The sequence below is a fragment of the Mustela lutreola genome, chromosome 1, assembly GCF_030435805.1.
Source record: "Mustela lutreola isolate mMusLut2 chromosome 1, mMusLut2.pri, whole genome shotgun sequence".
Lineage (NCBI taxonomy): Eukaryota > Metazoa > Chordata > Mammalia > Carnivora > Mustelidae > Mustela > Mustela lutreola.
Window position 1 is genome coordinate 142,687,027 of NC_081290.1, and position 16,629 is coordinate 142,703,655.

General features: G+C 33.7%; 1 protein-coding gene across 4 annotated transcripts in view; it reads left to right on the forward strand.

Annotated features, from left to right (window-relative positions):
* The window catches only part of LRBA (LPS responsive beige-like anchor protein), a 742,234-nt gene that overhangs the window by 224,089 nt on the left and 501,516 nt on the right, over positions 1–16,629 (forward strand). For all 4 annotated transcript variants that reach the window (XM_059175618.1, XM_059175627.1, XM_059175636.1 and 1 more), the window contains exon 34: positions 457–518. In XM_059175618.1, coding sequence (XP_059031601.1) covers positions 457–518 — 62 coding nt within the window. The remainder of the gene's footprint in view (positions 1–456; positions 519–16,629) is intronic.

Sequence of the window (16,629 nt, forward strand, 5' to 3'; positions counted from 1 at the left end):
TGTCTGCTGCCATGAAACAAAATGGAAACTTGATTGATAGCTAGAGGGTTGAAGGGAGAGAGTGTGGTGGAGAAAGCAAAGGTCAGGGAGCCATTTCCCTTCTCTGCATGTATAACAATCAGCTCTCTCCAAATCAAAATGTAGATAATATTGATCAATATGGCATATGTTGTGCATATTTCTCAGTGTTGTGAAATGTCATTATATATGGAGTTCTAATGTTTTGGTAGATTGAATACTGAAATGAAATAGTTTACAAATAAAATTGTGGTAGTTTTGATGCCAAGTTTAAAGTAATTACAGAGTACCTGTTTACTCATATCGAATGTGTGTGGGTTTGTTCTTAGCAAGATGTTAAATTTTGTTTTAAAAACCAATTTGGATAAAGTTGTATAACAAATCCCTCATATTTGTTTTTTACTCTGTAATTTTTCTTTTAAATTCTCTTTAAAATAGGTCTGGTTTGCATGAAGTCTAGTAGTTCGGTTGTGGAATTGGTTATGCTACTGTGTTCTCAGGTGAGTAACAGGAAAAAATGTTGGATTAAAAGTAAATTCTTGCATGACTTTATAAGGAAATTATAATTGTTTTAGTAGATATTTTTGCTGTAATAGAGTTTGAATTTGCGATTTTAAAATAATTTTATTTGTATTGCAAAAGGATTACTTCTTATCATTGATATTAACAAAGACTACAAAGAATTTTGTAGTGAGCGCTGAGAGAGAACAGATAGATGAGAAACAGGTTTTTAGAATCTTATTATAAAATGTCTCGAGCAAATGATCTTGAGGTGGCTAAATTTCTTTACTTAATATATTAAGGTTATAGAAACAGATTTATTTCTAAACCTTGTGGAGTGCTACTCTGACTCCCTTAGGAATAATGGGTTTACTTCCCTTTTGTGTAGAGGTTATAAAATGAGTGATAAATAATTTTGAATTCTTGTCATTGCTAATTATTTTTGACATACAGAGTAGATTTGAGAAAACATCAGCAAAAGTATGGCAGCCATCATGATAAGATGTAGTGAATAAATTCCTAAAGCAAAATGCTTTTAGTGTTCAGAAATTTTATACCTCATGTAAACTTTAATGATTTTTAGAAAATGTATATAAAAATCATGTATCTTGTGGTTTTTCTTTTCTGTTTTGCAATTAAACAGATGAATGCTTTTACAGAGAGTTTTCTTTGTAGTCTTTTAAAAATGATATCTTGCTGGTAGTAAATTCCGCTACTTAAAACTTTAAAATAGCCTTTTTTAATAGGAAGGGTATTGGTCTAGAGGTCAAGGGTTCTGACCCATTTCAAAACCTTTGACCTTCATTTACAACTTTTGTGGTGTACTTGCCTGACGAATAAGGATAATGCAAAATTAATGTTTCTTTGCATCAATTTATTCATTTTAGCGTTTATATTGCCAAATTTATTTAGACTGTGCTGATGGACATTTCATGAATACAAATTAAAGAATCATAGAAGGTGTGAAAAATCAATACTATGCATTGTCAATAAAATGGAATAAGAACAATTACTTCTACAGATTACACTTAATGGATTTTTATAATGAACTTGTGAGGAGTGGTTATGTTTCTAGTGAGCTTATTATTCTTAGATTTAGCAAGAATCATGTTTTTATAAATTAATCATCTCCTTTAGAAAACTCCATTCCTTTAAAAAGCTTAATGTAGAAAATTTTTCATTAATTTAATTTGAAATAATTGCTTATTTATTTCTTGGATCTAAGTTACCATATGCCATTCTTAAACCAGTACAAAATTATCCTTACTTTTAAGAAGCATTGGTTTCTTCACAGAGTATGAAATTATTTATACTGATATAAATGTTTCATAGATGAATTTTGATAACAAAGTTCCACTTTTTAGTTCAGAAGAATTGAATATATTCTTGATATATCAAAGCTGTTTCAGATAGTATATTACATAGTTGAATGTTAGAAGCTAAAAAGATGAAGAATGACATGTTTTAAAACACCTATTTATCATGTATGTCACAGGGCTGTTTAATACTAATCTAATCAAATGGGATATGAAGATCACTTAGTAGAATAAGTTGCAAAAGTCGGATACTGTCAAGATTTTTGTTTGAATAAAATCAAATACATTATTGGTTATTTGAAGTCCTTACCATTTTTTATGAGTTCTTCAAAAGTTCCATGGCATCTCTATAAGATGTAGCACAGTGTGAAAAATGATGTGAAAAATGAAGCTAGAATTAGCTCCAGATGTATACAGATTGTTCCAGGGTGATAATTACATTTTTCACTTTGAATTTTCCTAATTCAAAGAGGTCAGCTTGGCAGTCACAAAAGTGATTTATTTTGTTAAGAAGTGAACTGTCTTTTTCTACATGAAAGCTTAAGAGATATGAAATTGAATTTGAAGTCGACATTTTGCAGATACTGGGTGGGGATGGCTTGAGTTTGATTGATAATTTTTTTTAGTCTGAGATAGGGTGGGAAGTGAAAAGCTAGCATATTGCTAAAATTTTAATTAATTTTTTAAGGGGAGATGGAGAGGACTGAGTGCCAGAGATCGAAAGATCAGGTCAAAAACTCCTTTTTAATCACATAAATAATGGGATATGCTTATGAACTTAACATCTGCAAATTTGATTTAAAACTTTACAAATTAGTTGGTGTTAATTTCATGACAATCAGCCATGTTCTGATTATTTTTTTTGAATCCATTCAGAACTTACTTTCTTTTTGCATTCTTTTTAACAAGGTGTTTAAATCGGCCACATTTTATTACAAAAAAAGATTAGGACCTAAATTTAAGAAATGTAGAAATGAACACATTTGTTTTGCTGTTGTTAAGACAAAACAAATCACTATATATTTTCTTGAGGCTTCAACTAGGATTATATTTTTCAGTATTCACTTACTCATTATTAGGTTGATTAAACAGCATTTCATATTTTATCTCATTTACATTTAACATTGTTAAGGCAAAAATCTGTTATTTAGAGTAGAAAAGCTTTCTTAACATACTCAGCATTACATTTTTGAGTAAAGTTAAATACTGAAGATTTGTTAAATTAGGTTTATTCATATATTGAGTCCCATGTAAAGTAATTCAAGAGCTACGTAAGCTTCAAAGGTTGATTTAAATTCTTTTTGCTTCTTTAAAATAAGATTGTATATATTCTTCAGGAAACTGTACTCTCTGATGCCTAGAAAAAAATTGAACAAATTCTAATTTACACTTCAGATTTAGTTTTTAAGCATGTAACTTACTAGTGCCTGCTCTTTATTGTATATGTGTGTAAACCTTATAGAAATCTATATGAATTTAAAGAAAATGTTACCTAACTATTTCAACTAATATTATTCTAGCATTGTGTAAAGTGTTTGTATCATGCTCATTTGACATTAATATCATTTTTGAAAGAATTGACATTGCATTCAAGGCCACTTTATAAAAGTGTTGCTTTGCTCATCCTAATTCAGTCTGACATACATTCCAATAACACTACCTCCCTTCTCAGGTTTAAAGCTAAATTTATGACTGTGCATTGTGAAGTGCATCATTTAAAAATGGTTTCAACCCAAAACATCTAATAAATAAATAATGTGTATGGCTACTCAGTAGTAGACTTTCTAGACTAGAAATCATTCCATCGGATACTCAACAGTCCACTATCGGAGAAGGCTGTCAGATAAATCTTATGGTAGCTGCATTCATGTCCTGTAAATCACATATTATTGTCTGAGCCTTCTGCCAGGTCATCTATTCTTTTCCCATTTATCAGAAATGCATAGAGTATATAGAAAAACTAGAAGCACCATGTAGTCTGGCCTAGCATCCTGTCTGAGTAATTAATTAGCAGCAAAACATAATTTAAAATGCCGTTAGTCTGATTTTTCTTTAAAAATTGTTTTATCAAAATACGTAGATTGTTCCTATTTTAGAATTTTTTTTTTTTTTCACATGAAGGTTATGAGATAAGGTTTGGTCATTTTAGATTCAGGTGTGTGTTTTTATACCCCTTAATTATTAATTTAAAAATTATAATAAGAACCAGATGTTACCATTTTTATGATTCTTTTATGGTAGTTTTATGTTGAATTTTTGCTACTTGAGGTATCTTTTTTCCTGAATTTTTATAGTAAAATGTTTTTCCCTTCAATATCCTCTAATTTTTTCCTAAATCTAGTTTCCTTCTCCTTTTTAAGTTTGTCTCTTCTAAATATGTGACATTAATGTTATTGCTCTTGACTTTTTATTTCATGAGCTTTTCCTTTTTGTAGTTGTGATGAGTATTTTGAGTAAAGTAGATAATTGAAACAAACCAAGGTGGGGGCAGGAGAAGACAAACAAACCAGCTCTATACCATGGCGCAAAAGTGTCCTTCATTATCGGGTCTCACTTATTGCTTGGACCTTATTTCTTACCACTTTATTTTTGTAGTCTCATGCTCAATTTATATGTTCTCAAACTATGCTGAACTATTTAAAGTTACTCAAATGTGCCATCATAATTTTGTCTGTTAGTGTATGCTTTTTCTTTCCCTAAAATTTCCCTCCTTCAAATTTGGTGACTCTAATGATTGACTTCTCATCATTCAGAACTGAGTTTAATTGTCCTCTTCTCAGATCATCATATCTATAGTTGGTATCTTTCTGCTTATCTTCATTTGCTTATCCTCATTTTAGCACTCCTCATAGGATGTACAACTAATTTTAGGTATACCTGTAGAACTTGTTACTTTTTTGTCGTCATCTTCCCTGTCTGTACTCTAGGCCCTGTGAAGGTGACAACTCTTTCTGTTTTGCCTGTTAAAGTATACTTGGTACTCAGCACAGTCCCTGCCACATGATGGCTGCCTAGTGAATATTTATAGATAAATAAATAGTCCAGCTTCCAGCTACATGGCAGTCTTTCTGGAAATGGAAAGCTTCCTTTGACTCCTCTCTGCTCCAAGACTCTAACTCTTGTGTTCATCCAGAGCTCCCATTGCCTGTTATTCCTTTCATTGTTTAAGTTGCCTGTGATTTTTCTTTCTCTTCCAGTAGACTGTAAGTTTCTTGAAGGTAAGCACTGTGTTTTGTTTCGTATCTCCAAAATCCAGCATAATTACTGTTCAACCAAATATTTATGTATTTGTGTAATTAATAATTGAATGATAACAATAGTCTTAAGTCAACATATTTTGGGCCTTTGCCTTTTGGTCTTTTTCACTGTGAAATATTTCCTTCTTATATATTATTGTGTGTGTTTTAAGTGTTCATTTTTTTTTTAAGATTTTATTTATTTATTTGACAGATATCATAAGTAGGCAGAGAGGCAGGCAGAGAGGGAAAGGAGGAAGCAGGCTCCCCACTGAGCAGAGAGCCCGATGCGGGACTCGATTCCAGAACCCTAGGATCATGACCTGAGCCAAAGGCAGAGGCTTTAACCCACTGAGCCACCCAGGCGCCCCCTTAAGTGTTCATTTTTATTTTCAGCTATCTTGTCCTAACCCAGTTCTGTAGTCGTGTTCATTTATAAATAAGGTCTTTGCCTTTTCATTGTCATTTGGCTTAGTTTTACCTCTTTAAAAAAAACAAAAACTTGTAGAAGTATAATTTACATACAGTATATATGCACATAGTTTAAGTTTACAGTTTGATGAATTTTGACGTATATACAATGATTAATAACCATTTGAGTCTGGAAAGTTCCCTGTACCGCTTTGCAGTCATTCTCCATCCCTGTTTTCTCAAGTTGCTACTGATTTGACTTCTGTTAAAGTTACTGAGTTTTACTGATTGTAGAATTTTTTATTTAAAGAATTTATTTTTATTTATTTGACTGATAGAGATCACAAGTATGCAGAGAGGCAGGCAGACAGAGAGGGGAGGAAGCAGGCTCCCTGCTGAGCAGCAATGTGGGGCTCTATCCCAGGACTCTGAGATCATGACCTGAGCCGAAGGCAGAGGCTTAACCCATTAAGCCACCCAGGCACCCCTGATTGTAGAATTTAATATAAATGGAGATTTACTTCTTTTAATTGTGGTGCTTGGATACTCAGAGTGTGCTGTATTTAGGATATGCTTAAACTATTTTCATTTAAATTCACTATTCAGTATTAAGAAAGTGTTTTGTTTTGTTTTGTAAGAAAAAAATTGAACTTGTTAAAAAAAGGATAATCTTTTTGCCAGAATAGGAATTTTTTTTTTTTTTAATTTCTTTTCAGCGTAACAGATTTCATTGTTTTTGCACCACACCCAGTGCTCCATGCAATACGTGACCTCCTTAATACCCACCACCTGGCTCCCCCAACCTCCCACCCCACACCCCTTCAAAACCCTCGGGTTGTTTTTCAGAGTCCATAGTCTCTCATGGTTCACCTCCCCTTCCAATTTCCCTCAACTCCCTTCTCCTCTCCATCTCCCTATGTCCTCCATGTTATTTGTTGTGCTCCACAAGTAAGTGAAACCATATGATAATTGACTCTCTCTGCTTGACTTATTTCACTCAGCATAATCTCTTCCAGTCCCGTCCATGTTGCTACAAAAGTTGGGTATTCATCCTTTCTGATGGAGGCATAATACTCCATAGTGTATATGGACCACATCTTCCTTATCCATTCGTCCGTTGAAGGGCATCTTGGTTCTTTCCATAGTTTGGCAACCGTGGCCATTGCTGCTATAAACATTGGGGTACAGATGGCCCTTCTTTTCACTACATCTGTATCTTTGGGGTAATACCCAATAGAGCAGTTGCAGGGTCATAGGAAAGCTCCACACTGTTCTCCAAAGTGGTTACACCAACTTGCATTCCCACCAACAGTTTAAGAGGGTTCCCCTTTCTCCACATCCTCTCCAACATGCATTGTTTCCTGTCTTGCTAATTTTGGCCATTCTAACTTGTGTAAGGTGGTATCTCAATGTGGTTTTAATTTGAATCTCCCTGATGGCGAGTGATGATGAACATTTTTTCATGTGTCTGATAGCCATTTGTATGTCTTCATTGGAGAAGGGTCTGTTCATATCTTCTGCCCATTTTTTTGGAATTTTGAGTATAAGTTGTTTATTGGAAATGTAAATGTCTTCTTAATATATGCATATTTTTTCCTATAAGGAAATCCTATAGTGTGGACCTTTTATACAGCAGTGTGGTGAGGCCGTTGACTATAGTTTTTGGAATGTTTTATTTTTAGGATTTGTTAGGTTCATTTCAAATGCTGTCTCTTTTACAGAGCTTGCTTGCTTGCTTTTTTGCTAGCTTCATTTATTTACTTACTTTATAGTTGCTCATTTAACTTCCACTTAGTTAACATAGAATATGATATTAGTTTCAGGTGTACAATACAGTGATTGAACACTTTGTACCCATGGGTGCTCATCACAAGTGCCCTCCTTAGCCCCTGTCACCTATTTAACCAATACCTCCCCCCTGCCCTCATCTTTTGTCTGGTAACCATTGGTTTGGTCTCTATAATTAAAAGACTTTTTCTTGTTTTGCCTCTCTCTCTTTTCAAACCCCTCCTTTGCTTTTTTTTTTTTTTTTCTCTCTTAAATTCCACATATGAGTGAAATCATAAGGTATTTGTCTTTCTCTGACTGACTTGTTTTGCTTAGCATAATACTCTAGCTCCATCGACGCTGTTACAAATGGCAAGATTTAATTCTTTTTTATGGTAGAGTAATAATCCAACACACACACACACAGAGCCCACATTTTTGTCCATTCATTCGTTGATGGACATTTGAAATCTCTTCGTAATTTGGCAATTGCAGATGATGATTCTATAAACATTGGAGTGTGTGTATCCTTTTGAATAAGTATTTTTTTTTTTTTTTGGAGGAGGTAAATACCTACTAGTGCAAATGCAGAATTGTATGGTAGTTCTAGTTTTAATTTTTTTGAGGAACCTCGATACTGTTTTCCATAGCGACTGTACCAGTTTGCATTGCCACTAAGAGTGTAGGAGGGGAACCCAATTACATGTAATCATTTAATTATTATTAAATGATTAGGGAAACCCTTTATTAAATGAGAGGGGAACCTTTTCTCCATATCCTCACCAACACTTCCTATTTCTTGTGTTGTTGATTTTAGCCATTCTGACAAGTGTGAGGTAATATTTCACGTAGTTTTGATTTGCATTTCCCTGGTGATGAGTGATATTAAGCTTCCTTTCATTGTGTCTTTTGGCCATCTGTATGTTTTCTTTGGAGAAATGTCTGTTCATGTCTTCTGCCCATTTTTAAATTGAATTATTTCTTGAGTGTTGTGTTATATAAATTCGTTATATATTTTGAATACTAACCCTTTATCAGCTATGTCATTTGCAAATATCTTCTCCCAATTTGTAGGTTGACTTTTAGTTTTGTTGATTGTTTCCTTTGCTGTGCAGGAGCTTTTTATCTTGATGAAGTCCCAATAGTTTATTTTTACTTTAGTTTCCCTTGCCTCAGGAGACAGAAGTTGCTAGAAAGAAGTTGCTATAGTCAGTGTGAAAGAACTTACTGCCTGTATTCTCTAGAATTTTTATGGTTTCAGGTCTCACATTTAGGTCTTTAATCCATTTTGAATTTATTTTTGTGCTTGGTATACGAAAGTGGTCCAGTTTCACTCTTCTGCATATTGCTCTCCAGTTTTCCCAGTACCATTTGTTGAAGAGACTGTTTTTTTTTTTTTCCCCCCATTGGATATTCTTTTCTGCTTTGGTGAAGATTAACATAATTGTGGGTTTCTCTCTGGGTTTTTTGTTCTGTTTCATTGATCTGTGTGTTTATTCTTGTGCCAGTACCATATACTATCTTGATCACCGCAGCTTTGTAATGTAACTTTAAGGAACCTTGAAAAAGAAAAAAAAAAGCTGGAGTTATCACAATTCCAGGCTTAAAGTTACATTACAAAGCTGCGGTGATCAAGATAGTATGGTACTGGCACAAGAATAAACACAGAGATTGATGCCTCCAGCTTTTTTTTTCTTTTTCAAGGTTCCTTTGGTTATCCAGGTTTTTTTTCTGGTTCCACACACAAAAATTTTTTTTTAAAGGTATTATTTATTTGACAGAAAAAGACACAGTAAGAAAGGATTTTTTTAATGTTTTTTTTTAATGATTTTTTAAATGTATTGTTTGGTTTTATTGAGAATTGTTGTATCTGTTTTCATCAGGGATGTTGCCCTGTAGTTTCTCTTTTTTTAGTGGTGTCTTTATTTGGTTTTGCTGACCTCATAGGTTGAATTTGCAAATTTTCCTTTTTTATTTTTTGGAATAGTTTAATGTTTGGTATAATAGTTTGAATGTTCTTTAAATGTTTGGTAGAATTTGTATTTGTACCATTGTGGTTCTGGACTTTCGTTTGTTGGAAGTTTTTTGATTACTGATTCAATTTCTTTGCTGGTTTTCGGTCTGTTCAAGTTTTCTATTTCTTCTTGATTCAGTTTTGGTAATTTATGTTTTTAGGAATTTATCCATTTCTTCTAGGTTGTCTAATTTGTTGGCATATAGTTTTTCATAATACTCTCTTACTATTGGTTGTATTTCTGTGGTGTAGGTTGTTATTTCTCCTTTCTTATTTGTGATTTTATTTGGGTCCTTTGTCTTTTCTTTATGTTAAGTCTGGCTAGAAGATTATCAATTTTATTGATTTTTTTTTTTAAAGAAACAGCTCCTGGTTTCATTGAACTGTTCTATTGGTTTTTTTTGTTTTGTTTTGTTTTTTAGTTTCCAATTATTTATTTCTGCTCTAATCTTTATTATTTTATTCCTTCTGCTGGCTTTAGGCATTGTTCTTGATCTAGGTCCTGAGGGTGTAAGGTTAGGTTGTTTATTTTATATTTTTCTCACTTCTTGAGTAGGCTTGTATTGCTGTAATGTTAGATTGTTTATTTTATATTTTTCTCACTTCTTGAGTAGGCTTGCATTGCTATATATGTCCCTTTTCGTACCACTTTTGCTGCATCCCAAAGGTTTTGGACCACTGTGTTTTTTCATTTGTATTTTTTTCCCATGTATTTTTAAATTTCTTCTTGGATTTCCTGATTGACCCACTCATTTTTTAGGTAACATATTGTCTAACCTCCATGTATTTGTGGTCTTTCCAGATTTTTTCTTGTGTTGACTTCTAGTTTCATAGCATTGTGGTCTGAAAAGGTACATGATATGACCAGTCTTTTTGTATTGTTGAGTTGTGTTTTGTGATCTAGTATGTGTTCTGTTTTGGAGAATGTGTGCACTTGAAGGGAATGTGTATTCTGCTGTTTTAGTTTGGAATATTCTGAATATGTCTATTAAAACATCTGGTCCATTGTGTTATTCAGAGCCATTGTTTCCTTGTGTTTCTGTTTAGATGTTCTGTCCATTGATGTTCATGGGGTGTTAATGTCCCTTATTATTATTGCATTACAGTTAGCTCCTTTATATTTATTATTAAATGTTTTATATATTTGTGTGCTCTCATGTTGGGTAAATAAATAGTTATGATTGTTATATCTTATTGCTGCATTGTCCTCTTTATTATCGTCTCTCATTATAATCTGTTTTAAAGTCTGGTTTTCTGATATATGTATTATTACTCTTACTTTATTTTGACCTCCAGTTGCATGATAGATGTTTTTCCATCCCCTCACTTTCAATCTGCAGGTGTTCTTTAGTTTATAATGAAGCTCTTTAGGTAGCACATAGATAGGTCTTCTGTTTTTATGCATTCTGACATCCTGTGTCATTTGATGGGAGCATTTACTCCATTTACATTAAAAGTGATTAATGGATAGATATGAATTTATTGCCATTTTGTTTCTTGTGGTTGTTTCTGGAGATTTGCTCTGATCCTTTCTTGTCTTTGTCTCTTTCATATTTTGCTGATTTTCTTTAGTGATATGTTTGTTTTTTTTCTCCTCCTCCTTTACATGTTTATTAGAGGTTTTGATATATGGTTATCATTTGGCTTATATATATTAAATAGTAGTTATATTAAGTTGATTGATACTCGTGTTTGAACCCATTCTTTTCTTTTCTTTTTTCTTTCTTTCTTTTTTTTTTTTTTAAAGATTCTGTTTATTTATTTGACAGACAGAGATCACAAGTAGGCAGAGAGAGGTGAGGGGGAAGCAGGCTCCCTAGTCTGATGTGGGGCTCAATCCCAAAGACCCTGGGATCATGACCTGAGCTGAAGCCAGAGGCTTTCAGGCACCCCTGAACCCATTCTTTTCTAATCTCCCCATGTTTTAGGTATGTGTTATTATATTTTATATCCTTTTTTGTGTGTGAGAGTTCCTTGACTGATTTTTACAGAGCTCCTCATTTGCACAACTGCTCTTGTGTTTCCTGCCTTTAATACTGTTGGTTTTGGTCTTTCCTTTCCATTCAAAGAGTCCCCTTTCATATTTCCTGCAGTGCTGGTTTAGTAGTCACAAACTCCTTTAATTTTTGTCTGGGAAAATTGTTATCTCTCCTTCTATTCTGAATAACCGCCTTGCTAGATAGAGTATTGTTGGCTGCAGATTTTTCCATTTAGCACCTTGCATCTATCATACCACCCCAACTAGCCTTATAAGTTTTCCTCTTGTAAGTAAGGACTTCTTTGGTCTTGGTGCTTTTAAGATTTTTTTCTTTACCACTGTACTTTTCAGATTTAATTACAGTATGTCTTAGTGTTGGCCTGTTTCATGGATTTTGATGGGAATTCACTGTGCCTCCTGGATCCGGTGTCTGTTTCCTTTCCCAGATGAGGGAAGCTTTCAACTATTATTTCTTCAAATTTTCTGCCCCCTTTTCTCCTCTTCTGTGATTTATATAATATGAATGTTACTATGTTTGATGAGTTCTCTAAGTCTTATTTTGTATAATTCTTCTTTCTCTTTTTTGTTCAGTTTCCAGATCACTAATTCGTTCTTCTGCTTCTTTAGCCTTCTGTTCTTTGCATCAAGTATATCTGTAATCTTGTTTATTGCACTCTTCATTTCTAATTGTTTTAAAACTCTTTTATTCTGTAGGATAAGGGTCTCACTGATGTCTTCTCTTTTCAAGCCCATTGAGTATCATTATAATCATTGCTTTAAATTCTCAGATACATCACTTATATCTGTTTTGCTTAAATCTCTGGCCTTATTGTGTTCTTTCATTTGGGTTAAATTCTTCCATTTTGGCATTTTTTCTAATTCTTTGCTGCCTTCTGTGTGTTGGTAAAGCCATTTATGTCTCCTGCTCCTGAAAGTGATGGCTTTATGAAAAAGAGGTTATGTAGTGCCAGCACCTGGCATTTGGGGAACTGTTTCCTCTGTGTGCTCTGCTGTTGTGTTCCACCTCTTTATCCTTCAGGCCATTTGTCCACAGAGGCTGTCCTTGCTTGCTGTGAGCAGTGTTTTTGGACCCTGGCCTGGATGGAGCAAGTTTTAACTAGGTGTGCTGTGGCCTGCTTGTGAAATGAGATCTGTCACCACCTCCACTGGAGTTAATAACACATGAAACTCTGGTTGGGAGGCATGGTGTGTTTTTTTTTTTTTTTTTGGCTGGTTTTCTGTGGGAGGGGCCTGCTGCACTGAAATTGAGGCAAGTGTGACTGAGGTAGTCTGTTAGTCTGTGCCACTGGACTACAGGGTGCTAGGGCTTGATATAAGCCAGGTAGGCAGCCAGTACTGGTATTATGCTTCTTCCTGAAGGTGACTTTGTGTTTGGTCACTTGAAGGTGACTGAGGAGCAGGAAAGGGAAATGGTGCCATCTACCTCATTTGTTCCTGGAGAGGTGTCTGTGAAGGCTGCCTTTCAGGGACACTTCTGAGAAGAATGAATAATCTCCATACTTTGTGCCCCAGGGCTTCCACAGATGCCTGTTTATGTGCTGTTCTGTGTTGCTTGCCTGTTCTGTGTTGCTTGCCTGACTTTTCTCCAGGAGTGGTTAATGGTTGTAGTGGTTGTAGGAACTCTACAAATTCAACCCGTCTCATTTTCCAAGCCAGTGTGTTTGGAGAAATGTTCTGTGTGTTCCCCTGTGTGCTCTTCTCTCTCTTGCCCATCTCCATGCCCACCACTACCTCCCCTTCACAGCTGCTGTTCTCCATTTCTCCCCTAAACCGTGTCTTTGCATTTCCTACCTCCTTCCATGTTGCCTTCTCTCTCCCTTTAGTTGTAGAGTTTGTTCTGTCCATCTTCAGATGAATTTCTGGGGTATTAAGATTGATATGATAGTTATCTAGTTGCATTCATGGGGCAAGGTGAACCTAGGGTCCTATTGCACTGCCATCTTCCTGTTCACTTTTCTCCAGAGCTTTGTGTAAATTTACTGCTTTGAGTCCTCCTATTTGGGCCTGCTTGTGGTATTCTCTTTTTTGGCATACATGTATCAGATGCTTTTAAGATAAGCCCCTCCTGTTAAAGAAAGTATAATCAAATGATAGAGACCATTCATTGTTATACAACACATATGTTTATAAGGACTTGAAGTGAAACACAAAAATAGAGGGGCAGGGAGTGGAGTTTGGGACTATCGGTCCTTATTTAATCTCCTGTTCATTTTATTTCTGTCCTTGAGTAGCTCATCTTAGGTGACTATGACTTGCAGTACAAGTTTTTTTGTTGTTCCATTTATGTTTTTATAATTTCATCAGGATCAATGAATATTAAAATTCTTAAAGCATTTCCTCTGCTTCTTTCAGTACCCATAGTTTTCCTTGGTTGGTTTTGTGGTAGCCAGGTGCTTGTTTGATCAGTTCTCACCATCCAAAATTTCTAGTGGACCAAATCTGCATGTGTGTACTGTGTGATAACAGGTGTTCTATGAAAGAAGTGCAGAGTGGTAAATAAATTCAGTAAATGTTGTTTGAATTTAATTAGCTTTCTTTACTAGAGGGTCCCTCAGAGCCTTTAGTAGATGTGTGTGGGTGTGTGCACATGTGTGTATAAAATAGATATGCAATGTAGATTGTTGAATGTGTAATGGGACTAATATTAGCATGTTTGAAACAGAATCCCCTTTGTGGCCATAGGACATGTGGATGAGTTTTGTAAAATGCAGTATGAGGAAAGTTCCTGTTGCATCAAGGGTGAGACAGCGAATAAATGCAGGAAGTGTCTCTTTTTTAGTACTCTGTTTTTGTTTTTCTTTGCTTCTCCAATCACAGTGACTAAAGAAAATCACTAGATACATAAAATAAAGTTATTCATGAGACATTGTGATTATTTTTGCTTCATTTAGAAGAAATTATGTCAAATCATTTTTTCTCTCTCCTTTGTAGGTAATTTGGACATAACTCCCAGTTTACATGTTATTTCTGAAGGGATAGATCTTCAGAAGTGATGATAATAAGAGTTGGTAATTCTTTCCAGAACATCTTAAGTTTAACCAGGTTTCTGTGTGTGTGTGTGTGTGTGTGTGTGTGTGTTTTAGGATAAAAGCAATTTTTTTTTAGTACAGGTTTAGGATAAATTCAAATATTTTGACATCAGTTGATTATATGGCTATTTCCTATATTGAGTGAGTGGATCACATTACATTTTTAGCCAATATTCTAGTAATTTATGCTGTATAATAAAATTCAAGTATATAGCATAAAGTCTTGAAAGTGGGGTCAGAATATATTTTATATTAAAGATATTACATATATTATTATTGAGCCATTTATAGACCTGAACTTTGGTATGCACTTAATGAGATCCAAGAGGTTCAAAGAAAATGAAATTAATTTTGTGAATGTCATATGATATGTTTTAGTTTCTGATGAGATAAATTTTTAGTAAATATTTGTCAAATAAATGAATAAAATTTTAGAATAGACTGTAGTTACATAGCCTAATCATAAAGTGGCAGGTTCTCTTTACATGTCATCCATTTATTCATCCAAACAACCAAGATTTGAGGTAGCTTTCAATCAAAACCTAGATGTAATAAAAATACAAAGTCATTATTAAAGAGTTTAATAGGGTTAAAGAATTAAGAGTGAAGATATTACCCTGCTACATCAGTCCAGGCTTTTTCACTGAAATCTGTAGTAATTCCATGTTTTATAAAGTATAATTTATGTGTAAGGCACTTCCTTGAGACAGTAAACAAAAAGAATCTATCTTGGGGATCCTTAACCCTGAAAATTGAGTAGATACTGGAATGCTGGTAGTTCACATTCATCCAGGTAGATTTAAAAACAAACATTAAATTAATCGATGGGAGTAGAATTTGTTCTTCTTCTGGTACAATCTGAAAAACTCAATCTGTGATATGTATAGATATATTTGGCATGAGAGCATATTATCAAAATCTCTGTGCATATATTATTTACTAAAAATAGTCATTTAATATATTTTTTATTTTAATATGTTTTCTTCATAAAAATAGTCATTTAATATATTTTTTATTTTAATATGTTTTCTTCACTTTTATTGGAAAGTAAAAATAATTCTAAATCCTATAACTCTTACTTATCTTCTGTTCTTAGCTTACATGCTCTCAACATTGGATTTAACTATGTTTCAGAGTTCAGTTTACCAAGATGAGTGCTAAAGAAGAGTTAAATTTACAAAAGCTCTGTTAGTGTCATGCTATATTACAATGTTTTGTTTTTTTCATTAAATGAAAAACTCCTTGAAGTCAGGAAATGATTTCTTGTTAATCTTATTCTGTAGTGCTTCAGAGTGTTATAATCATAATAATGTAAATATTGGATAGATATTTTTTGAATAAATCAATGTATTTACCATATTTAGGTAAAGTTGCCCTCAAAATTGAGTTTTGATTCATTGAAAAGTGTTTAAAGTATTGAAAAGTATTTAAAGAACAGATATAATTTTGTTTAATAAGTATTCAGTTGTTCAATTCAAACAATGTGAAAGACTTCAGCCTTTATACATAGGCTTCAAACCCTTATTCTGAATTCGTTTTTTTATTTTTAAAGATTTTATTTATTTTTTTGACAGAGATTACAAGTAGGCAGAGAGGCAGGCAGAGAGAGAGGAGGAAGCAGGCTTCCTGCTGAGCAGAGAGCCCTATGTGGGGCTTGATCCCAGGACTCTGAGATCATGACCTGAGGCGAAGGCAAAGGCTTTAACCCACCCAGGCACCCCCTTATTCTGTATTTACTTGTTATAAAGAAAGTGTATACATATTAAACCCCTTTCACCTGATTAACTTTCAGTCACAAAAGACCTCATTAAAAGAGTTACAAGTGATTAGTTCTCATGAAGAAATCAAGTTTGTGCATTGTAGATTTTCTTCTGTTTGTAGATTTATTTCTATCACCTTTAAGTCACTAGCTTCATAAACTTAGCGTCGATTCAGACATCATATCTTGTTCTAACAAAAAATATGAACAGATGGTAGCTCTGACAAATGATGTGCTTACCTACATGTATTAATACCTGTATGTCAACATTTCCTGAAAGAAACAAATCTATAATTGAGTAGAAAGATATTCACCAATTTGTTTCAAACTGCTAAAAGTTCCTTGCATGTTAACAAATTTCCCAAGTGTATTAAATTAAGTGTCGAAACTTTGATATGCTATAAATAAATTATTCTATTTCTTTATAACCAACCTTATTTTTTCCAATGAAAATAGACTTTTGGATCAACTGGCTTTTTTAAGATCAGTTTATATGTATTATGGTCCAACTAGGATTTATAATTTTTTATTATGTTTATTTTTAATTTATATATTGAATTTAAATTTAATATTTCAACC